Consider the following 26,180-nt stretch of genomic DNA (forward strand, 5'->3'; position numbering starts at 1 on the left):
GGCTTCCCTTTCTGACTGAGAAGAGAAACGTGAAGCAAAAGGAAAAGCCATCTCAGAATGTTCAGGGACCAGGAGGGTAAGGTTTCACCGAGTTCATGCAGAGCACACAATACAACGGCCCATGCCCTGTAGCTACCCCTGTACACAAGCTGGCCCTTCCTAAACATGTTACTCAACATTCACCAACAAACAATGCCATTGTGTGGCAGGAGATGGGCTGGCTTCTTACAAGATGCCTTCTAAGACCCTAGACAGCTGAGTCACAAATCCCAGCACTGGCCAGTAATGGGCATGGGACACCTCGCTTATCCAGCCTACCAGAGGAGAATGAAGTCATACAACCCTTGGAAAATTCCTAGAAGCAGATAGGGAAGAGGAAAAGGAAAGCATATATGGCAGTCTCTTTTTAACTGTTGCCTGCATCACTTGAACGAACGAATGAATGAATGAATGAATGAATGAATGAATGAATGAATGAATATAGCTACTGCAAGTCTTATTCATTCATTATATATCAAGTTCAGGCTTATGTGGGTCTTTAAGGAATGACTTCCCTAATAAAAGCAATTTTTATTAGAAACTGATCTTATATTTATGAAGAAAGAAAACTAGAGAAGATACAATATTCACTATTCACCCAATAGTACCCAAGAGCTATAAATTCAAAAGACTGAGCAATCGTTAGAGCATGAAGTCAAGAGGAAACAGCAAAGTTTCAAGTAAAGAAAGTCAATTATTAAAAATGTCTACAAAACTAAGCATACACACGTAGGCTGCACGAAATCTAAGTTTTGGTTGAACCAGACACAATCAGAGCTCTAAGGCTAACAATCTGCATGGCTTGTGATAACCAGTCTCAGGCTCCTGTTCTTTAACATGGAAAGTTTACAGTAGATCGTGCGTAAGTATTGTCTGCACAGGTCAAACATCGATTTTAGCATTTCATATTCTTAGTAAAAGTTACTAATCCAACCCAGATGGTCCATAATATCTACAGTCTACCTATAGAATACATCTGAAGATTAAGTCTAAATGTTTTAAAGTCTATTAGTGGCTTTGAAGTCAGAGAAATCCTAACATTTGTTTACATCAACAAAAGAGTTAGTTCCTTCTCCATGCTGGCCCATGTCCCACTAGACAACAAACACACCAGACTAAACATATGGGCTCCCTGTCCTGATAAAGCTTACACGTCTTGGGAAAGGCTAGCAATAAGGATATCATACCTTGCAAGTTGGGCATGATCCTTATCTAAAGTTTTCAAACCCCAAGTCCTCCAAACTCTTCTATTTATGTTTTTAAATGCCAACATGACAGCAGGTGGAAAACTCCACATCAGACCTCACACATCACGTCCCAGTCAAAATGCAAATGCACTAAAAATACTGTTGTTTAAAAATGCCTTCAGGTTACATGGCCAAGGAACATATGAAACTTGAACGAATTATGTTTGGGTTCAGATGCCATAGTCAAAATATTTCATAATGTATCTGCAAATATTTCAAAATCAAAGCAATCCAAAACCCCTGGTTCCAAGTATTCCAGACAAAAGGTCGGTCATCAAGCTGTCAGTCAGAAATGCTCTGAGGAAACCTCCAACAGGGTACTGCACAACAGCAACAGCAGAGAAGCTCTTCTGGACAAAGGACTGCAGGAGAACCCTGAGGTGGCCTGGACCCAATGAAGTAAGAGAACCTCCAACAATTATCGGTCTGGCTCGTGACAAGGTTAGGGTTCCACACTGCTATTCTACTAGCTAGTAGTTTCTTTAATCCCACAGTATTTGTTTAATATTGGGATCAAGTGGAAATGTTCGGGGGAAACAATGATTTTACAGATGGTAAAGGCAGCTAAATTACATTTAGAGCAGTTTTAGATTCAGAGCAAAACACATACAGCAAAACACAGTTTTCCCACAAGCACAGCCTTTGTCATTAGCAACGTCTCCCAGTAAATGGTGCCAGATCAGGGAGGCTACATGAACTCAGTGTTTCTGCTAATCCTCTCATAGTGTTCTGCCCTGTGTACATCTGGACAAGTTTCCAATGACTCACACCCTCAAATATAAACCTACAAAGTATGCAGAAGAACTATAGAAGGACAACTGCAAGTCAATTATGAAAGAAAGCAAATAATAAACTGTAGTATTAGCCCATGTTTGTGAATAGGGAGGGATGGAGGGAGGGAGGAGGTACTGACCAGTAAACAGTAGTGAAAGCTACACCTGAGTAGGGGCTGCTGTCACGCTCACACAAAGAGCTCCAGACCTTGGCAAATAAGAAAACCTAATTTAACACAGGCTTAAGACCTTACCACACTTCATCAAGCAATATACACAGGTAGCGAATGAGCATCTCACACCATCAGGGAAATACAGACCGGAGCAACACATCCCCACCCCCACGGACAGCCAAAGAGCACTGACAAGGGCCACAGAAACAATGCTGTGCTGGTGGGAGTGAGCACCACCGAGCTCTCAGACATCTCTGGCGTGGGGACACACGCAACGCCACTGCCGAAGACAGTCGGTGGGTTTGTTTCCTCTTCTAAAATCTTCTAAAATGCTATTTTACATTCCAGCCTCTTGCCTAGTCTCCTGGGACGGCATGACAGTCCATTAGAACTACTGTAAAGAAGTGTTTTACAGTAGACAATTTACAAACAGGAGGCATGCATTATCAGAGGTCTGGAGGCTGAAAAGCCAACACCCAGGGGCTGACAGATTCACTGCCTGCTGCTAACTGGGCCTCGGTCCCACAGGTGACACCTTCCTTGCAAGTATACATAAAGGAAGGAAGGGACAGAAAGCTCCGCTGTTCCTCTTGTAGGGGCACTGATCCATTTCATGAGGGTTCTCATCTCACGAGTTCATCAGTTTCTAAAAGTACTATTCTTCCACGGACAAGATCTGTGTATGAAATCACATTCAGACTACGCAGGACAAACTCTGATACCACGTTCCTGATGATCCGCTCTACCCTCTCTCCCTCACACCTAAATCCTTGGAAAGTTCTAATCATGTCAGCATTGGTGCCTGGGTTAAGTTTCTCATACACAGAAAATGACTTGGCAATTTCCCTTGTTTTCAACCTTCTCTTCTAGAACACAATGAAGCCAACACGTGCGACGGAAGCTACTTAAGGGATGAAACACGAGTCTCTGCCTTCGAGACGCCAATGTTTTCACTGTCTTGTTCAACCGATGCTTACGGTCACAATCGTCTGTGCCCAGCTCTTGGGTTTCTCTAACTTCCCCAGCACCATGACGCCCTCTCCCTCTCACGCGAGACTTTTCTCCAGTGTTAAATCCGCCGCTTTGCGGCTCCCACTTCCAAGCCTGTTCAACAGGAATTGGGGTTTTGTTGTAACACTACAAAGTCCCTTTAATTTTCCCGTCCCCTCACAAGCATCCATACTTCAATTACAGGACCAGGGAATGCCCATATGGATTAGACGACAATCATGTAATTTGTCCTTGTTTTTAAAATACTGTTTGTGACAACTAGAAAGGATCCTACAGAAACTGTTTATTCTGATTCATTTTTCTCCGTTTTACTGTAGGTAAACTTGATTTTATTCTATAACTTCTCGTTTCCCCCAAGTATCTTTCTCATCTGCACACATACACCCGTATCCATATATACATACAAGCACATATATCACAGTGACATACGAATCATTTAACATAGCCTAGACATGCTATAAATTCAACCCAACTTTCTATAGACTAAAGTACCAGAACAATCTTTGCATTCCACAAGAGTCCAGCGTGAGTTCTTTGCGGCAATGACTGCCAATGCCAGGCTTGCTTTGTGATTCCATTGGCCAACACTGAAGCTGGAACTGGGCATGACTGGCCACTGAGTAGACTTGTCACATTGACACACTCAGGAAAAGCCTTTCTGTTTCTTTCGGGAAGGAAGGGTTATATAATTGTTCTTTTAAAAAAACATCAAATCCCTGCAGAATGGAAGGCAAAAAAGAATGTAAAAGCCAGTGGGGATGCAGAGGACACCAAGAAAAAAGGCTTTCTAAACCAATGTGAGCAAAGCTCACAGGGGCTCGCAGAGACTGAGGCAGCAGGCGAAGGTCTGCACCACATCCTCTGTGAACATTTTACAGCTTCCTATTTAGGACTTTTATTATACTCCCGAGTGTGTGCATGCACGAGCCGTCCCCTGAATCTTGGGCTTTCTCTTGGGCTCTTTTCCTTCTGTTGGTCCGTCTTGTCCAACTTTTACGTTAAAAAGACAAAAGAAATATATATATATATATTATATATAGATATATAATATATATATATATTGTTATATTTAAAATATATGTTAGGCCATTCCTTCCATGATAGTGTCAATATGCAAACTGCATGTTTACACATCAAGTACAGTTTAGAAGAAGAGTTGAATGTCACTGCAGTGAACTTTTATGTGATACTCTCCTCCTCCATTTCCCATAATTAGAGGATGCGTGTGATGTATGCATGAGTGTGCAAGTATGTGCCTCGTAGGAGCATGTGCAGGCTAAAGGCGGACATCAGTTTTCTATTGCTCTCCATCCTTGAAAAGACAAGAACATTGAACTCACCAATTCAGGTAGAATGGCTGGCCTGTGAGTAACCAGGATTGGCCTGTCCCCTCCCCTTCTGGGCGGGGGTTACAGGGGTGCAGCCCGGCTTCTACACAGGCTCTGGGAATGCAAAGTTAGATATTCATGTTCTTAGGCACTGAGCCCTCTTCCCAGTCTGATGACAGCTCTAACTAACTAAAATGGCAGGCTTGGTTCCACAAGTTGTTAACTTTTAACAAACATCTCCATGCACAGTAACTGACAGATGATAATCTTATCCTTGTCATCAGCGTGGCTCAGCGTGTGCTAGCCACCAAGCCTGAAAACCTGAATGGAGCTTCAGAATCCCCCAAGTTTCCTCTAACACATGCTATGGCTCACAGTGTGGAGATACAGGCACAGGCACATACAAAGTAAGTAGGTAAATGCAAAAAAAAAAAAAAAAAAAAAAAAAGTAATTTCATCAACTTACAAAGAATTCAATATGCTTATACCGTACCTCTAGAAAAACCTGCCCACTATTTCCTTCAAAGTAAAGCCTTGGGGATGTTAAGTATTGCAAATTTCCTCCCATTTCATGGGTGTCCTGTTTGATTTGGGGTGCTGTGGTAAAACACCCACCAAAACCAACTTAAAGAGTAAAAGATTTATTTGGCCTCCTACTTGCAGTGTGTCACTGAGAAAAGTCCCACCAGGAGCTAATGCAGAGAGCATGGAGCAGGACCGCTTCCTCGCTTGCTTAACTAGCTTTCTTGTACAGCCCAGGCCCCGCAGCCTGTGGATGGCAGGGCCCTTAGTAAACTGAGCACCCCTACACCAATTAACAGTATGCCACAAGCCAACCTGATGGAGCTGTCCCTAACTGAGACTCCATCTGAGGAGGCTAACCAGGAAAATAAGGGACAGCTTCAGACCTGGCAGATGAAACGGCTCCGGGCCTTCCAAAAACCCATGCGTGCCCCTAAATCTAAAGGCCAAGGAAGGGTTGATCCCTGGCTGTGGAGACTGGCCTCGAGAGACAAAAGAGAAAGGAAGCATACAGGATGGACTAGAAGAGGGGCCAGGGGCGTCTCTGTGGGAATTCTTGATACTTGTCTCACAAGGAAGGTGAATGGGAAATTTCAGTAACAAAGCAACAAAAATCTACACCACAGACTTGGAGAGAACAAAAGTTTGTATCGGTCTGCCAATAAGAAACTCAACCACCTGAGGTTCTAGCTGAGTATAAAGATGCACAAGAAGAAGCCGCATGCATCAGTTACAGCCTCAGGACCAGTCACAGAGATGAGCATGGCAATTTCATTTACGGAACAGATGGGAATGAGCAGTGAATACAAAGTAGTTGTTATTGCGGAAAGAGTCTTTCTACTTAATATTAAAAGAATCCCACACCAGACCAGCTCATACACTGAACAAGAGTCAATATTGCAATATAAACTAACAGAACTCAGAGGGCTCGTGATTTACTGAAACTTTTTCCTTGAGTTGTTACCATGTAGATCAACTTCTTTAAAAATTTAAATCCTGTAGCAGGAAGACATGCACAGAAACCATTTGTTTAAAAAGAGAAAGTCTGCATGGAAATCAGCTTCTTGCTCGTAAAACACAATTTTTAAATTAAAAAAAAAAAAAAAAAAAAAAAACGTGTGCCTTAATAAAAGAGCGCAAGCATTTCATTGATGCTCTCAACATCAGACATGTGGTTGAGGGGCTGCAGGCGTTTGGGGGATAAGACGTGATGGTAGTAGCTGAAAGGGGAAAACAAACTTTTTTAAAAGTATTCAGTCTTGCAGGTGAAATACTCCTGGGGAAGGGTGAAAGATGCTGTTTCGTGTGTTCACTCTGATTTCTTGTTAAAAGCCTGCCATGTGTTTTCACGGCCCAAAGAGATGGTCTCAGGAGAGTGACCACACCTGACAAGAAGCCGGGCCTGTGGTTCCTCAGGAAGCTTAGAACAGGTCTCCCACAAGATCCCGCTATGCCACCCTTGGGCATACACCCAAAGCACACTCCATCCTACTGCAGCGACGACAGCTCAGCCATACATAGTTCGTAACAGCCAGAAAATGGAGCCAGCATAGATATCCATCAACAGATAAATGGATAAGAAAACGTGGTACATTTACACAATGGGATATTGGTCAGCTGTTCAAAGAAATTCTCAGGTAAATGGATGGAGCTAGGGAAAAAAAATCATTCTGAATGAGGTAATCCAGACCCAGAAAAACAAATATGCTACATATAAACTTATATATGGACTTTGATAAGCAAGCTACAGTCCCGAGAACCACAGAGATTATGTAGAAAGTAAGGAACAGAAAGGGTAAACAAAACATAGTCATAGATGGATGCGGGCACTGGAATGAGAAGATAAAGTGGGGAGCATAGAGATAAAAAAGGAATACAGGTAGAGACCACTCAAATTAGGGACCATCTGAGAGATAGTGTGAAAACCTAATACAGTAGAAGCTTTGTAAAATATATAAATATATAAAATACGTAAATATAGCTAAATGAAATCCCCAAATAATGAAGGAGACAGAGCCGCAAGTGGATATCTCTTGCCACCAAATGAACCTTCCAATAGCTGGACTGGGTTACATGTAATTGAATTGTTGGGCAAACGGGTCCTCTGGGAACCCCCCAATAACCCATGCTGCTGCTAAAGCTATGGCTTGCTCTCTGCTAACTGACGGTAACCCAACACTGAAGACACCACCTGCACAATTCACTGAACGTAGAGAAGTCAAGTTGGTGCCTACACAGAGCCTTCACCCCTATGAACTAGTGTTTATGGAACTGGGAATGACTCTGCACAGCACTTTCCAGAAAGGTAGGAGCCAACCTAGTTACAAACTCTCCGATGTAAACAGTGACCCAGCTGCAAGGCACACCAGTGCAATATCGGCAACCAACCACTGTGTGATCTGACCTAAGGCTCACCCACGCCGAGACATGGAACCATCCAAACACCGCTCAGGTGGCCAAGAACCTGAGACCAGCTAAGCCAGGCACCCAGGGGAAAACCAAATGCTACTGTTCTTCTAAAGGATTGTATCAACAAAATGACTCCCAGTGACAGTCTTCTATACTCAGAACAGTGCCGTGCTTAGCCATCATCAAAGACGCTTCCTCTTGCAGTAGATGGGAACAAATACGGACGGAGACCCACACCCAGATACTGTGCAGAGAGTGAGAGGCTTTGAAACAATCTGCCCTAATCGGTATTTCTCAAATCCCTCACCTCAGGGCTCAGGGAGCCCTGCAGACGAGGACACAGAAAGAGTGTTTACAGCCAGAGGAGATGGAGGACACAAGGAAACAAGGCCCTCTACACGCAGCAGGACTGAAACACAGGAACTCAGAATGTGCACAGAGCCTGCACAGGTCTGCACGGGATGGGGTCCCAGTGTGGTGAGAAGTGGTCACGCCCCAAACCCAGCTCAGAAGCCATCTCCAATTGATGACCTCTGGCAAAGGAAAGCTTAGTGCTATCCAACAGATTCTCACTGAAATACAGTTCTTAAGGGAAAGTGCCAATGCCCAGCTGGACATACTCAGTGGCATCTTTGGAAGATCTTTGTCTCAAAATGTTCTGTCAGGGCTTGTGTGTGTGTGTGTGTGTGTGTGTGTGTGTGTGTGTGTTATAAAAGCAAAACAAATACATAAAATGATGAAAGAAAGTCATCTTGACAAGCAGTTAAACCACAAGGGTGTGCATTTTTAATCAACAGCACAAAATTAAGTCATTGTTCTATACAGAAAATAATTCCGTTAATAGAAATAACTCAAGATCGGTTTTGTGCTGACCAGCACCGTAGGAACAAAGCTGAGAGAGAGAGCTTCCACCGCAACTGAATGCAGCTCTATCAAACACAACACAGCTCCGTGGCAAATAAATGCGGCTCTATCACAGCTGCACGGCAGCGTCACACTAAACCTTCTGCTGTGAGAATGTAAAAGCCACTGTGTCTGCTTTCACAAAACAATAGGCTACACTCTCGGGCAGAAAAGCATGCACACTCCCCTGAGAAACGGGGTAACTCTAAGGGAGGGAAACAGAGACACTGGTTTAAAGGCTTTTCCTTTAAAGGTGCCCACCTCCTCCAACCTGCACACATGCCTCCCCGCAAAGCTGTTCACAGGGACCTCAGCACAGCGGTTTCCACACTTGCTCACAGTCAGCTACGGACAACGGAAAATGCACTGTTAAGGATGGCAGTGTGCTTGTGCCAAATAACACAGTGGTGAGCAGAGTCATTATCCACAGTTTCAGGGAACTTGATTGGATTCTATAGATTGTAGGATGATGCAAAATTTAAAAACCGTTCCAAGAAGACCTCTGAGAAAAGTGCAGATAAAAAATTTAAGTGCATTCCTCTGCTGCGGGCTTAAAAACACATGGCAATAGCTTCAGCCAGGAAGCAAACCTGGGTGCACCGGGCCCCCATCAGCTGCACAATCTTAGCCTCCTGAAGGAGTCTCTGGGCTTTAAGTTTCAGCTCAATGACATACATGGCTCCACTAAGAGACTAAAGTGAGCATGCACAATGCAGGCAAGGAGGGCAAAATGCTCTGGACTCCCCTTGGTCAGAGCCCATAAAAACTACTGTTTAATACCCGATTTTCTGGGGATCACAGGATGCCTTTCTGCATGTGCCCTCGGTGGAATTAATGAGAAGGTGAGAGAAAAGCATATGCTTAAACGCCTGGCGGCAGCGTTTATCAACACAGCTCCAACACTCACAGCGCACCACTCGCTCTAAGTGTCCCAGAAATAGCACGCATATATAATCAACTCTCTGTAAATGATGCGAGCACATCATTAAGGGGATGATACGTACCAACTGTACGTTGGTCAAAATAGTGCTACCACTTAGACATTTGCTTTAAAGAGACACATCCCTTTTACCTGCTTCTACAACCCATAAATGTACACCCTAGTTAACATATTACTGACAGCACGATGAGAAAGCTCCTGTCAGATGCCGGCCAGCTGGGGTTTGAGACAAAATGTGCAGCCCCAGCTGACTAGTTAGAAGCAGTCTGGTGAGGTACAATTACGGAGGCATATGACAAGGCTGCATGCCTGGCTGACTTGAGAACCCATGGCATGGTTTTAAACAGCGGTCCTCCCTATCTACGGTCACAAAACAGCAATAAGTCAACTAATACAACGGTGTAGTATCATGATTTATTCCTCTGCTTTGAGTGTATGAGACCATGATATGATGCTGTGCTAGTCTACTAGGATTCACTCGGGCTGAGAACGTTAGGGCTGCCTACAGCATGCATAAAATCAACTGGCTTGTTTGGGGTAGAAGTCATGCTGTGTACTTGACAATGGATACATCAAAGAATACAAGTAAAATCGATGATGTCTTAACTCATTAAACTTAAAAACTTTAAACATAATAATAGCAACCCTACACCATGCTTCCACAAATGAGAACAGAATCATTAAAAGTTCTGAAACATAAAAATCGTCATCGCTTGGTTACTTAAGTTAAAACTAATTATGAAGTTTATACCTTTATTAAGAGTATACATTATTATAACTACAAAGAGCATCTGAAGAAAGTCGTCCTCAAGTTAGATGATTAAAAACACCAGCGAGCTTCAAGGTTGGCCTTCATCTTAATCATGAAAAGCTATGATTGACAAAGAATCATGACCAAAGGAAACAAATTCCACAAAGCCCCAATAAAATTATGAATGTTGAGAGGCTTTCTAATATTTTTACTCTTAATAGTAATTCAAATATTGACCACAGATATAAAAAAAATAGTCAGGTATTGTGAAACGATTCATGCATTAATGTTGAGTATGACAAAGAATGGATAGCAAAAATACAAAATATAAAAAGCTTAGAACGAAGGCAATTATTATTCTTCCTTTGCATGTTTTACTGATTCCATTAAACTCCTTTTAAAAATAGTTTTCTTCTAATTTACGTTACGATATCAGACCTTGACCTCAAATGTTACAATGCATATACTTTACCACACTTGTGTATTCAAACTGCGTATCTAAGGAAACTGTTCAAGGGAGCAAAGCCATTTCCCCATGAAGAAGGACAAGGAGAATGTGAAAGCAAAATTGAAATATATTTCTTTATCAGCCCCAGAAAGTAAGCCAAAACTGAGTATCGCTAGTTTTCATGGATTGCCATAAACAATCCAGGAAACAATTCTGTTTAACAACAAGCTTTATTAGAATCTGCTTCTTCAAATCACGAATCTAAACTTTCAATAAGGTTGTATTAATAATCATTGAATAAGTATCCTGTTCAGATGTAATCCTAATTGTTCCCTATGTGTGTATCTCCTTAATCTCAACAGCAAGAAGAAACAAAGTTAAAGAAAGGTTATTTGTCATCAAGAGAGGGCAATAAATTAAAAGCAAGAAAGATACCAGTATTTTTCAGAAGCCTATATACAGATTTATTTTATGTTTTCCTAAACAGCAATTACACTTCACACAGCTCATTCCCAGCTTTATCCTAGTGTGTTTTAATTATACCTCATTAGAGAGATATTCCATCCACAGACACTTTATACCAAACACAAACCTGCAGTCCACCGACCAGCCTGTACACACTCGACTTACTTTATCTTTTACACATTAGTACATGTTCCATATGACACAATAGATGCTTATTTGTTCAGCTGTTTATAAATTTCATACCAGTTAACTATAAGCACACAAACTGGCCTTGGTTGTCTTGCTAATGAATTTATCGTGCCCAGGAAAGTGCACAAAAATAGTTTATGTATTAATTACTTTCTAAATCTATAAGAGAGCTTATATAAAAATCTTTATCACCATAAGGATAATTCCCATCAGAAATACTTTTAAAATCTTGAAAACGAGAAGGAGGAGTGGGAAGGGTAAGGCCAAGATGGTTGGACATCAATGGCAAACGGGTTAGTAAAACATTACAACCCCAAATCACTCAGGTGGATTCCTCAACAGCACTAAAACTACGACTCATCCTCTGATGCATCTCCTCATCTCTACATACAACCTCCTTCAAAATCTGACTATTTTCAAGATGAACATATTTTCAGTCTGGAAAACAATGAATGTAACAGCATTGCACACTCGATTTCTCAAATTTGTACGAGTTCAACTCTAGGGCAACAAAGAGTCAGGCCCTGTTTTGTCTCACGCTATGGATCTCCAAGAACTTTGTGGATCTGGGGTGGTGATTTAAATTCTCTGAAAAATGCCTTCTTTTTGTTGTTGCCGTTGTTGTTTGTTTTTTTTTTTAATTTTATGTCTATGATATCTGCGTGCACATCCGTGTGTGTGCCACATGTGTGTATGTGTGTGTACCGTTGTGTGTACCACATGTGTGTGCCTTATGTGTGCCACGTGTGTGCCGTGTGTGTACCGTGTGTGTGTGTGTGTGTGTGTGTGTGTGTGTGTGTGTGTGTGTGTGCACCACATGTGTGCCCACACAGGTCAAAGAAGGCATCAGGTGCCTCGGGAACTGATGTTGCAAATCACTATGAGCCACCATGTGGATGCTGGGACCAAACCGCACCCATGGGCAAGAAGAGGAAATGCTTGGAGCTCCTGAGCCATCTCTGTAGCCCAAGAGAACACCTTTCTTAGGACAAACACTGCTTTTATAAATAAACTGGAGGGGTCTTGGAGCTCTGTCTGCTCTAAAATGCTACAACGTTTTAAAGGAAAAAAAAAATGTACTTCTATTATAGGAGAATAAAATATTCAGAGTAGATTTCTGTTTTTATATAAAGTACATGTATGAAGAAATGATTTTAAATAGTTTAATATATCACAGATTACTCAAATCACTTAATTTGTTTTACACATTTTGAATCTGAAAATATTAAAATTTTATATTTAATGAAGAAAAATATGAACTCTAGCATTTACTCGGGGATATTCTATGATCTGGGAAGAGTCCTTCTGCTACTGCTTTCTCACAGTAATAAAGAGGCTTCCAGAAGAACATTGAAGTAAGTGCCATAAAACCTGTGATTTGTTAAAAAAAAAAAAAAAAAAGCTACTTTGACTTTTAAGTTATTATCCGCCTGAAGAGCTCCTCCAAACAAGAACTATTATAGAATCTACTCCTAGCCCCACAGATGAATCTGCCGTTACCAGGTTCGGATAGCGACTATTATCACGGCCCTGCAGTTTCTTTCAAGTAGCTGCAATGGAAAAGGCCACAAATGAATAATAAAGATCTCATAATAGCTCTTAAGAGTTCTCCATGTGATGAAGGCACTAAAATGAACTCCAGAGAGTTTAAAAAAGGAGAGAGAGAAAAAAAAAAACCTCATGTCCTGATAAGAGAAAATAATTAACCTGACTTAATGCATCTAAGAAGGCTTCTATCACTCAGACTTTTACACTTCAAGAGCAGATAAAACACGTATATTAAAAGTACGTAGGTATTGTCTTTTAAGTACGTGTAGTGCAGCTCCAAATCTGCAGACGTTTCTGGGTCCCTTTGTGAGGCACTCAGGGAGTGTTAGTCAAGGGAGAAAGTGTGAAGGACTCACAGTGCTCAGTTTGCTCGAGGTAATGATGATGCGTCTCTCATGCAGCATGCTGGCGTATAGTCGCAACATGTTGTTAACGTCCACAGCAACGAAGTACTCTGTCAGGTTTCTCTGTGCGAGGGAAAAGGACTGTTTGAGCTCCAGCTCACAGCGATACGAGGGAAAACATCTTACACATTTACCGGTGTTAAAGTTCAAAAGATTATTAGATGTGGCATCCGTTAATAATAATTAAATGCAATACCTTTCTGTTGCCACATAACATGCTATATCCCACCGTCATCTAAAACATAACCTATCTATACAAGTATTTCTCAAAGGACTACCTCAGGATGAGTCCCACACTTCTCCGTGTCCCTCCCCACACTTCAAAATTTCCCCACCTCCAATGGAAGCCTACTGATTTTAGGATCCCAGTTTTAACCAAATACTCCTGGTGATTCACATATACACCGATGTTTGCAAAACTGCTACTCTTTAAAAATATTGAATTACTTCATGTCTCCCATTCCCTCTCCAGTACCCAAGGCACCCAATGGAGGAGATGATGTATGAACCATCCCCTGCTTCCTTATTAAAGAACAACACCCCTCATCAGGCTTGCTTTTTATTATTATAATCAAATAAAACTGTGATGCTCTAAATTAACTCAATTTAATACATGTTAGACTTCTACTACAAAACAAAATAGGGATGAGCTACATTCACAGTGCTACATAGTTCCTGTCCTCAGTAGTAACTTTCAACTTCCTCTTAGAAAGAAAGAAAGGAAAAAAGAAAGGAAGGAAGGAAGGAAGGAAGGAACCTTGAGCATTTAAAAAGCAATAATCCTAATGCACAGAGTACAGAGTAGGGTGGGTAAAGATCTGAACGACTGAAATTTGGAGGGGGGCAGAAAATAAGAAATCTACCCGTGTCTCTAACATGTAGGAGGCGGAGATTTAACAAGATAAACAGTCAATTAAAGCATCTCAAATCTGAAGTCTTGGGGACCGCTGTTCAACCTGGTAGGAAGAGTCTCACTTCCCGGCGTCTCTGAAGCTTCCTTCACCTCCCAACTCAACTCCAGTACGGTGTTTATGACATGCAACGGGGCCATTTTGTTACCATAAAGACATCTAAGTGGATGATTGCCCTCCAACACACAGCACTGATGGATGTTTCTAATGTTTCTATTCTGTCCCCAAACAGGACAATGGGAGGGCATGTCAGCAATAACATAAAACTTTTTTTCTTTAATGTTCTCAGTAACCAGTTTTGAACGGAATGTTTGTTCCTTTAAATATTTGAAAGTGATAGTCTGGCAAGATGAAACTAGAGCTCTCAACACAGCTCAGCAGGTAAAGGCACCTGACTTGAAGCCTGGTGACCTAGTTCAATCACTGGGACCCAGATGGTGGAAGGAGAGGGCTAAATCTCATACACTGTCATCTAACCTGCACAAATTCATTCATTCATAGTCTCTCTCCCTCCCCTCTGTCTGTCTGTCTGTCTGTCTGTCTTTTCCCTCTCTTCTTGTCTCTGCCTCTCCCCACTTCTCAATATGTAAAAATTAAAAAATAAAATTGAAACTCTTAGCTGTTTTCTGGAGGTAGCTAGAGGAAAGTACCTCTGTAGAAGACTTCTGAGTGACAAGGTCATGGACAACTGAGCCAGGAAACAGTAAGCAGCCATGAGCCTGTGCCCGTTAGGGACAGAGGTCAGGGTTTCCTTACAAGGCAGAGAGCTTGGATGGTGTGTCCTGAACCTCGTTGTGAGATCCAGTTTATGTGAGGTCTTTTGATAGAACTTATCCGAAAACCCTTAAAGGGGAATCCATAGGGCAGACCTTTTCAAACACTCTAATTTGCTAGTCCTGGTTTGGTACTAGAAAATGTGTAATTGGGAGATGGCTGAGCTGGTAAACACTTGCCACACAGGCAGAAAGGTCTGAGCTGAGATCCTCAGCACCCACGTACACATCTGGATGTAGGGGCACACTCCTGTAATCCTACCACCTACCCGAGAGGTGAGGCGGGTGGATTGCAGGGAAGGCAGGTGAGCTCCGCTGGCTCCAGCCTGCGTCACAGAACAAGGTGGAGAATAACGGAGGATCACACTCAGTGCTGACCTCCAGGCTCCTCAGGCACTCACATATGTACAGACACATGAGCACACACAAACATGAGGAAAATTTACATCTGTAAGATTGCCCTTCACTCATGATTCACATGTTTGAGAAAGTAAACCTTATAAGGGTTTGAAAACTAAATGGAAAAATTGTCCACATCTGAAACACATACAAGAATCGCTATGAAGCAAATCTTCATAGTGATTTTCCTTTGATTTGATGGTTTACAACTGATTTATTTCAATGACCTTAGGTGTTTTCCTTTTCCCACAGTCGTCGAGGCATGGAAGTACATCTACCATTCTCACTTATCCATGAGAGCTCCAACAGAAAGTATTAACTTGGATAAGTCTTGAGAAAAACAAAGATTTCCAGTATAGCTACAACTAATGGTTAACAATGTAACAACCATCATCAGGGAGTCAACAACTGGGAAATGGATGATTTAAACAAAGTTACAGAAAGGAAGTCTAAAATTCAATGATCTGTTTACTAGAGTAACTATAAACAGAATTTTTTTTTTCTGATATCAATGTGGTAGAAGCCACACCTCTACACCTCCTCCCACTTCAGACAGGGAGCTCAGGAGCTAGCTAGCTGAGGGTGGCGGTCCCTAACTGACATCCTTTTCTCCTTTTCCTCATCAGCCCAGGCATTGAGAAAGGAATAATGGAATAGATACATGGAGAGGGAAAGGAGAGGATGCCCTGGTTTCTTACCCTCTCATAATTTCTCCCCAGAGACCCAATGAGAACCAAACAGCGTTTGCATGATGAGAAAGTTTTAGGTGTTCACAAACACTTACATTCTCCGGGATCGTCGGGAGTCCAGTTATGTCAGGGGCGATGAAGCAGGAGTGCTAGACAGCAACAATGAAGAACAGAGGGGCAGAAGAATTAAACATCCACATTCCATATAATTCTCAATAACAGTCAGAAAAGCGCTGACAGGTGAATGTCACTGGCTAACAATCTGGACTCGGCCAGAGGCAATGGTCAAAAGGAAGAGATTCTGAAACTGGAACAGAAGCAGAATAAGGTCCTGCACAAGTAGTAAGACAAAAAAAGAGTATGTTCCCAAAAGGTTACACATATTTAAATATACCTATGAACATGTGTTCTCAAAATGTACTTAGGCAGACTGAAAAAATGAAAGCACGCTATCTGAAGAGTCTGTAAAATCTACTGCGTACTGGGGTTCTATGATAAATTATAACAAATGCTTGGTAGCAAGTGTAATACTTAGAAAACAACAACAAAAGATAACCTTTAAAGGATTAAAACTTAAAAATGTATTTGCTGCCAGGCAATGGTGGCGCATGCCTTTAATCCCAGCACTCTGGAGGCAGAGGCAGGTGTATCTCTGTGAGTTCAAAACCAGCCTGTCTACAAGGCAAATTCCAGAACAGCCAGGGCTACACAGAGAAATCCTGTCTTAGGAAAAAAATGTATTTGCTATCCAAAACTATGACCTTATTCCCACACCAATAAATGAATAATTAATTTCCAGAATATATAAAGCAATGTTATCAGATATCTACATGAAAATGATACTGAGTCTCTACCCCAGTATCCCAAAAATAGCTCCCCATTTTACTCACCCCAATCAAAGTGCAATCATCAAATTATCCCATTTTCTGTTTGTATTATGCTCCTAAATCATTTGATGTCTTAATTATATAGGAATATATTTACTACTGTCTTATATCTAAAGATTGGAACAGAAACTTTCAGGAGTATTTAAACAGAGCTGAACAAGTAAGAGGCTGTTTCACAGTCATAATCATAGCTTTCCAGGCTGGAAGAACAGTGCAAGTCACAAGATGACCCTGTGACAACGATAAAAACGTGACGGGAATCTCACTCGCGTGCTGAATCTACTTCAGCCTCCTACTGAAAGGGAAATGCGAGTTTATGCCTATGAAACACCTTCATTTGGATGTGCTGTACACATTACTGCATTTCATGAAGTTAGGAAAAAGGAGATTATAAGCAGAAAACACTCTAGATGATTATTTTTAAAGAGCCCATTTCCCAAAGATCCAGATTTATTAATCAGAGAGGCACAGTGATTGTCGCATGGAGATGTGAGGAGCCAGGGTCCTGTTCACTCACCGGCATCAGTGAGGGCTGATCTTTCAGAACTTGCTCACTGGCAATAAATAGCTCTTGGTTCTTATGAGAGAAAAATGAGCATTTTACTTTCAGAGGGGAAGCTGACACAAACACTCTCTCCTACGCTGAGACAAACGCATGCTGCTACATTGTATCCTCAGAGTACTTGAGTGACACTCATGATGCAGGACGCTCTAAATTCTGACCTGCCAATCTATTCTGCAAATGTCCTGTACAAGGCTTTGCACTGGGAGTACAGGCAGTGGATATTTATTGAATTTTTTTTAAAGTACAGTTTGAAAAGAAAAGTCAAGTATAATACATATTCACTTTTCACAAAGTCTGCAATATTCCAGTGATAATAATCACTTCCAAACCTCCCAGTAAAGACTTCCAAGATCATCAGCTTTTTTAATCTGTGGATAAGGCTAGGTCAAGACAAGTACTCTAGCTTACACACAGCCAATCAGTGATGGACAGGCCTGGGTATATAGTAATCTGCTGTTGAAAGCAAAATGAATTATGATTGACCTTCATACAAAAGCCATAAATAGATTTTACTAGTATATTAAGTGACTATAGCTTGACAAAACAGGTACCCAAGATTTGAAAGCTATTAGACTATGAATTCAAAAGGCCACCTGATCAACAGGTACATATAAAGGTGTCTAACATCACCAAGCACTAGAGAAATGCAAATAAAAAATGTAATAAGCTACTTTACTCCAGCTCGGCAACCATGATCGAGCAGACGGAAGGTGGGAAGCCCGGAGGAAACTATGAGAACCCTAGGACTCTGCTGGAGAAAACGGAAATATGGGAAACAACATGGTAGTTCCTCTGAAAGAAGAAAATAAAACTGTCCTGTTGACGCAGCGATGCCACTTGAGTATGCGCTCAAAGGACAGGGTAAGAGTAACCCTGTGGCTCGCTGCACAGGCTCTGCCCAGGAAGCAAAGCACGCCTGGCCATCTCCTGACGCATTCTAACGGTAATTTTATTTATACACACAAACATGGCAACTCCTATCTAGCTATTAAAAGTAAAACTTTGTCATCTGTGATAATGTGGTTAAATTGAAGAATGTTACACTAAATAGAAAATAACCGCATGATTTCATTCATATATGTAATTTAAAAAAAAAAAGTTTGGCCTCATAGAATCAGAAATAATACCCCATCAACAAACACAGTTATCCTATTTAAAAGAAGATAAGGGCTTGGAATACAGATCGGTAGTGGATGGCAAAGGTCTCGGTACCATACCAAAACCAAAAAGACTAAATAAATAACAGACTTGAGTGGAATACGTTTTATAAAGACGTATTTAAATTTATATGACGTGTGTCTGTGTATATGCGCACATGTGTGAGGGATGTCTGTGGAGTTCAAAGCAGGCGTCAGATGCCCCAGTGCCAGAGTTACAGGCAGCTGTGAGCCACTGACTTGGATGCTGGGAAGCAAGGGCAAGAACCTAATGAGACATCTCCCTGGCTCCAGAACACATTTTCACTACTCTGCAATACCTTACAACAGCTGCTCCCGTCACTTAAATAAGTGTGTATACTTTAATTGAGCATATAACTCTTTGACTAAGTATCTGGACTGCTTTATAAATATAATAGTTTAAAAGAACGATGTCTTCTTTTCATAAAAATCCAGGGCTCCTTTGATGTCCTTCACTTCTCCTGCGTCTCCAAAGCATTCCAACTACCCACGATGGCCTCTGCATTATTTGGAATACAATGACCTGTGAATCTTGAGTTCCTCCCTACCTGATCTTTTCTCTAGTTCTCACACCATTTCCTTTCTTTTCATAATCGTCTGGGGGAGAAGATCTGAGCTTATCCTTTATGCTTCTAGTAAAATGTGTAGATAGCAACAGCTACGCCTGCTGAAGACTTCCAAATCTGAGCTTAAAATCCCAAGTTCTCCTGGGCTTTCGTTTCCATAGTCTCCAGTGAGGGGGGGGGGGAAATTCCATCCAGTTTGCAGCAAATGAAAACACACAGAGAAGGCAGCAAAGATTTCAGGAAGGAACAAGCATGGTCAACCATGCGGCAAGAACTTCATAACGAGGAATGAGGTGGGTTCTGAAGGCAGTCAGGCTCCAACAGGCTTTGCAGTGGAAAGAAAGCGCTGTGGCCACTTAAAATGCTGACCAGAACAGTAAGACCAGAGGCAGTAAAGTACCCAGACAGAAGAAAAAACAAAAACAAACAAACAAACAAAAAAACCTTGGAGTAAAGCTTGGTGGATGACGCTGAAAGTCTAAGCCGGAAGTCTGAAAACTGTCTACATAAAACGGGGAGTTAAAGGCAGATGTGGTGGCTATGTGGGAGGCTAAACAGAAGGATTGTGAATTGGATGCCAGCCAGAGCTGCACAGTAAGGCTCACAGCACTGCTCTGTCTCAAAAAAAAAAAAAAAGGCGGGGGGGGGGGAGTCCATCTCATGAAGTGGTTTTCCATGGCAAAAACCCGATAACTATTATTCTGCCAAAACAAGGTAGCAATAAAACGATTCCCAATGACATGTTGCTATAACCATAAATGGGAATGACCACGGAGACCCACAACTGGACAGTGCTGAAAGTGAGAGACTCGGAGCACTCAGCCCTAAATGGGATCTGTTTACCAAAGTCCTCCCCTCGGTGATCAGGGACCTATGCTGAAGAGGGAGCAGAAAGACTGTGCAGAGGGTGACAGAGGATGCCAAGTAATCAGACCCAACACGACTGGAGAACATATGAAATCAGAGAGACTGTCAGTATGCTCAGGGCCTGTGCGGGTTTCAGCCACATAAGAACCAGCACTAGGAGAGGGAAATGGACTCAAGGCCCCACCCCTAACCAAGAAGCTACTTACGCTTGATATCTCCTGGGAAAGGGAAAATAGTTTTCTCCTACAGTGTCACTGGGTAAATCAACCACACTTTAGGGCAGTCGGCATGCCAGGTGTGGTTGGCCAACATAAAATGGACTTCATGGCTTTCTGTTGTGTGTGTTTGTTCTGTTTTGTTTGGGGGAGTTTTTTTTTTTTTTTTTTTTTTGTAGTTGTTGTTATACTGGAGTCATCTGTTTGTTAGTTGGTTGGTTCAGTTTTATTGTTGTTGTTTCTGAGAGAGACAGAACATGAAATTGGCTGGGATAGGAGGGTGGGGAAGGATCTGGAAGGAGTAGGGAGAAGGAAAAATATGGTCAAATACTTTGTATAAAAGAAAAACGTTAAATAAAAAGAAGCTGTTAAGGGCATAGGTGCATCTCCTTGGTGGAGTGGTTGCCTAGAATACGTAACGACTGGGTCCACTAAAATGTTTTTAATGGCAAACAAACTGAGGAGTTACAACTAACTGTTTTTAAATAATAAGAGCGTAAGGAACTTTAGTTTGACGGTCTGTAGAAGACAGAACTAAAGGACAGAATCATTTAAGTAGGACTGCTGAAAACCTGAGTCGGAGTGCAAACGGTGGCAACTTCAGAGGTGGGATAACCTAACTGAGTGCTGCTGTCCATGCCGTGCAGGGCATAACAGACACGAGTAATCTCCAAAGAAAGAGCGTAAGCATGATGATTCCATTATCACTCAAAACCGCAAAGGGTCTCACATGAGTAACTTTCAAGTTGAAGTTCCTCAAAGTTTTTCTTGCCCTATTAATTTTTTCTTTTTTTTGGGGGGGGGGGGGAACCAACCTATTCACAGGAAACAATGATAGTATCAATAAATAAATCTATTTTTTTTTTCAAAAAATTAACAAAAGATACGAATGAAACCTCCACTGTCACCTACGGCTTTGGATATTTGCAAGCCCCCGCAATACAAATCCTGGCGCTTCAACCTGAGTAGATAAAGGTTACTGACTCTCAGCAGAAAATTAGCATCATAAGAGCATTGTTCACATAAACACTGATCACATTCCAGGGTTTCATAACTAACCTGGAAGGTACAGTACATTCACACGTAAGGGAAGACAAGGACATTATAGCTGGAGTCTGCATTTTTCATTTTACTATGAAGCATACCTACCTCATTTTAGGAGACTCTCTCTCTCTCTCTCTCTCTCTCTCTGTGTGTGTGTGTGTGTGTGTGTGTGCGTGTGTGTGTGTGTGCGTGCGTGCATGTGTGTACACTTTGAAAACCAATGTTCCTTACAACCAAACTAATAGCTTTTTATTTCTTCAATTTAATGTCTATAACAATATGAAATACAAGTTACATGAATCGCACCGTGTCACAAGTTTTGACATTAGCACTAAGCAAGGTTAACAGAGTCTCTGAAATTTTCTAGGCACGGTGACCTGGCAAATGACTCCTGGAACAGGCATGTGCTCTCAAGTGAGAAAGAACAGTCTCCAAAGAGGAAGTTACAAAATCCTTACCACACTCAAGTTGACAGGCATATTTGCCTTTGGTACTGGCTGGTTGTAGAGTGATTTGAGGGTTTCATTCAAATCATCTTCCTGAAACAAAGCAAAGATCATTTAATAATTAAAATATATAAGAAGCAAATAATTAAAAGTATCCTTATACATTACCAATGGGAATGTAAAATGGTGTAGCCATAACAGAAAATAGCATGTATGATCTGTTTCAAATAATGAAACAGAAATATCCCAATACCTCCAGATATATGGAAAGGAAGGAAGGAAAGGAGGGAGGGAGGAAGAGAGGAAGGGGGGGGAGGGAGGGTGGGAGGAACTGAATGTAAGTACCTAGGTTGTTTTGTTTGAACTAGGGGCTTCATGTGTGCCTGGAAACTCTCTACCACTGACTGGGTCCTGATGAGTGAGGCAGCTAAGCAATCATCTGTGTTGATGTTTTACAATACACACGAGGTAGATACCACTTAAATGTCTACTAAGGGACGGATGAGTCAATAACTTATAGTATATTCGTGCAAAGGAATATCATCCAGCTTTAAAAAGGTAGAGGATTCTATCAGGTGGCCCAGTTCTACAACTTTGAATGTGCTACAAAAGGAGCAATCAGCAGGGACAAACATGGTGGGGTCCACCTGTGTGGGAACCTTCAGTTAAGAAGGCAAATGCAGGTATCAGTGTGGGCGGGCGCCAGGGGCGTGGAGGAACGGAAACATCCAACCTCTGTTTAATGAGTGCAGGGATTGGGTTGTCCAGGTATGAGGCACTGGTAGTTAAAAACTATGTGAGCGTGATAAATACCATCCAATTATAATCTCTGAAATGGCACAACCATTCCTTCTATGCTATGTCTAACACCATAAAGCAGTAGAGAAAGAAGTCTGCTTACCAGTTCCTTTGCCAAGTAATCTGCCAGAGTGTTGAGAAGCTTATAGTACACTTCAAACCATGGCAAGTAACTGGAAGAGAATTTACGGGTATGTAAAACACCTAAAGTTTAGAACCAATAAATAAGCGGGGGGAGGGGGGTGTAGAGTTGGTCGTCTTTAAAACACACTGGTCCTGGAGAACAGAAAGGAGCTACAGCCACGCTTTCTTTACCAATCCCAGACAATGTATTAACATAACTGTAACAGTATTAGTTATATTCACTTCTATTTTATATCAGCAGCAGCTGCAAGATGACCTAACCCTGGGTCACAGCGACGCTGTTTGAGGTTACAAAGCAGCTAACTATAAAAGTAGGTGTGACTAAAGTCACACGCCATTAGAGCGCAGGGAGACCTTAAGAAACGTGTCCTTCAAGCGAGTATCCCAGAGTGCACTGACATAAGTTAAGATGCTGGCGGTGTCACAGTACCACCACCGTACAATGGTCTACCACTGACTTACACAGAATACAGCAAGACTTGAAGCTCTTTTTATTACCCAGGTGATACATAATGCGACAGAACTATGTGTACAATTAATTCTTCAGAGACTACGCAAACACCATTACAGATAAAGCCTATTCTAGAAGTTTACACATAAAGTAAGTTGACTTTCGAAAACAAAACCAATCATGCCTTAAGACCAACTTTGCTGCGTGAAACTACTCTTTTATGTATTTGTGTACTATTTACTTTTATTATTTATTTACTTATTTTCAAGTAGAGTCTTACTATTTAGTAGACACTCGTTTTCTAATTCAGTTTATTACTTTCTCTTTTAATAGGAATGAACAGCCTAGGGCCAATGAGATAACTCAGTGCTTAGGTAAAGTGCTTTCCATGCAAGCACGGTGGTCTGGGCTTAATTCCTGGAACCCACATAAAGAAGGAACAGAAGTGACTCCCCAGAAGGCTGCCCTCTATGCATACACGCGTACCATGACATGGCACTCCCACACTCCCACACATCGCCTATACACAGAAACAATGCTTAAAAAGCGTAAGCATGAGAGATATGAAGACAAATGTATGTTTATAATGAATAAAGGGAAAAGCATCACAGAGAACTTTAAAGTGACTTTCTCCTCTCAGGAGATGAACAAAAGCGGTGCTAGTAAACCAAACTTTTAAAAAGTAACCACTGGAAAGCAAGAAAGAGAGAAGGCAAGGTAGCTTGAGGGAACCGGAGTTCAGTTACTGGAACCACAGAGTGTTGACTGAAGAACGCACTACAAAAAGCTGTCATGTGACCTCCACACATGCTCCACAGCCCGCGAGCCACCCCACCACCCCCACAGTGATAATCATGTGACCTCCACATACTCCATAGCCTGTGAGCCACCCCACCACTCCCACAGCAATAATGAAATTGTGGGGGGGGGGGGAGAAGAGTTTTCAGAAATTCTAAAAGGTGAGGGGGGGGGAAACACACCTCAAAACATGAAAAGATGGAGATCACAGGAAAATTCCCTGGAACTAGAATAAAAAGACAAACGGGAAACTAATAAGAGGGAAGTCTCTGTCAGGGACACTGAACAACGGTGGCTCCCATTGCTTACAGAATCCACAGAATGGCCCCTCCCGTTCAGAGCTGAGTCTTCTTACTCAGAATGTGATCACACAGGAAATGAGGAAGCCTCAGTTCCCCTGACATTTAAGAACAGGAATAGAGAGAGGAAAAAAAAAAAAAAGTTGGTATTTCCAAGAAGACAAAGAGGTAAGACTCAACACCAACTACAAATGTCACCAACTCCTCAGAGACCCCGCAAGTGAGATGATGAACACCTTCCAACCAGAGGTGAAGAGGCCTCTGAGGGACGATGAAGTGGTAACACCGTGCTCGGCCATTCCAGGGCTCACAAACTCTTCTCCTGGCTTTAGTGAAATAAGAGACGCCAACAAAGGACGCAGGGACATGGCAGACACAACAGAGACCACAACGAACAGAGGAATCCAGGACCAGACTTGTCCTCTCCTCCATATCTGTCCGGTCTCATCCCTAGCTCTGCAGGAGGCCACCTCTCTAGCAGAGCACACAGACCTCCCTCCAACCTTCCTCACCATCCGTCCACTGCCCCAGCCCCCATCTCCAGCAGGCAGGAAGGGGAACACACCAGCCAAGCCTTCCAGAGAAGCAGGAAGGCCAGCTGAGTAGGTAGGCGAGCTTCGGATCTTCACTTCCTCTCCTCTGAGTTCAATCCCCCAATCTCATGCCCGGCTCTGTGGCAGGCCTCTCCTCACTCTCTACCCAGATTCCCAGGGGACACAGATCCTGGAGGGACACCCTGCTGCCTTCCCTCCTAAAAACTCCCTCAGGACTCCCCATCTTTTAGTGCATTCAAATTCCTAAATGCAAACTCCCAATACCCAGAAACTCCAAACTGTCAGTGACCACACCCAACACGGTCCTAGAATAATTCTCTACCAGCCACCATACCTTCCTAAGAACTAGACAGGGCAACAGGAAGCCAAGGAACAAAACACCCACACAACAAAGTCAAGACCTGATATCAATCCTTAGAATTGCAACCATCCCAAACTCAGATGCCCAGACACCAGCATAAAAACACGACCAATAACAACCAGAACAAAGTCTCCACTGAAGGCCAGCAGCCCTCCCAAAGTAGGTCCAGAGAAAGAAAACACAGCTGAAGCACAAGACGAAGGCCTTTAAAAAAGCCTTTATGACTATAATAAAGGTCCTCAAAGAGAAAAATAATAAATACTTAAAAAAAAAAACCTATGAAAACATAAGAAAGCAATGGAAGGAATATGGAAACTTTAAGAACTTGACCAGAAGCTCGGAGGCAAGCCTTGCCAACAGAATATAAAGCTGGAATCTCGGGCTTTGAAGACGAGATAGAAGAAATGCAAAGCTTTGTCAAAGAAAATGTTAAATCCAAAAAAAAAAAAATACAGTCACAAAATATTCAGGAAACCTGGGACACAATGAAAAGATCAATCTACAAATACTAGGAATACTAGAAAGGGGAGAAATCCAGGAGAAAGGCACAAAAAAAAATTTTTTTTTCAATAAAACCATAGAAGAAATCTTCCTAACCAAATGGAGGAGATGCCTATCAAAGTACAAGAAGTATGCAGAACACCAAATAGACTAGTAGACCAGAAAAGAAATTTGTATCAACATATAAACAACTATTAGAATAACACCTGACTTATCGATTGAGACTCTAAAAGCCAGACAGGCGTGGACAGATAGATGCTCTACACTCTAAGAGACCACAAAGGCCAAATCAGGCCACCACAGTCAGCAAAATGTTCAATCACAAGACATGAAAAAAAGAAAGGCATTCCAAGACAGAACACACCTTAACATTAAGGACATCACCCGAAAGTATAAGGATGTTATGCTCCAAAGACAGAGGCACCCATGTTCGTAAAAGGAACACTGCTACAGTTTAAATCATACATTTATCATCACACACTGATAGTCGGAGACTTCAAAAGCCCAGTCTCATTGATAAACAGGATACTCAGACAAAAACTGAACAGGGAAATTCGGAGCTAATTTACATTGTAAACAAAATG

General features: G+C 41.9%; 1 protein-coding gene across 1 annotated transcript in view; it reads right to left on the reverse strand.

Annotated features, from left to right (window-relative positions):
* Dennd1b (DENN domain containing 1B) overlaps positions 1-26,180 on the reverse strand; it is a 166,536-nt gene that overhangs the window by 71,006 nt on the left and 69,350 nt on the right. The window contains exons 6-9 of the mRNA XM_051183180.1: positions 22,592-22,661; positions 21,703-21,783; positions 16,018-16,071; positions 13,103-13,213 (exon numbers count right to left, since the gene is read on the reverse strand). Coding sequence (XP_051039137.1) covers positions 13,103-13,213; positions 16,018-16,071; positions 21,703-21,783; positions 22,592-22,661 — 316 coding nt within the window. The remainder of the gene's footprint in view (positions 1-13,102; positions 13,214-16,017; positions 16,072-21,702; positions 21,784-22,591; positions 22,662-26,180) is intronic.

The sequence above is a fragment of the Phodopus roborovskii genome, unplaced genomic scaffold (genome assembly GCF_943737965.1).
Source record: "Phodopus roborovskii unplaced genomic scaffold, PHOROB, whole genome shotgun sequence".
Classification (NCBI taxonomy): domain Eukaryota; kingdom Metazoa; phylum Chordata; class Mammalia; order Rodentia; family Cricetidae; genus Phodopus; species Phodopus roborovskii.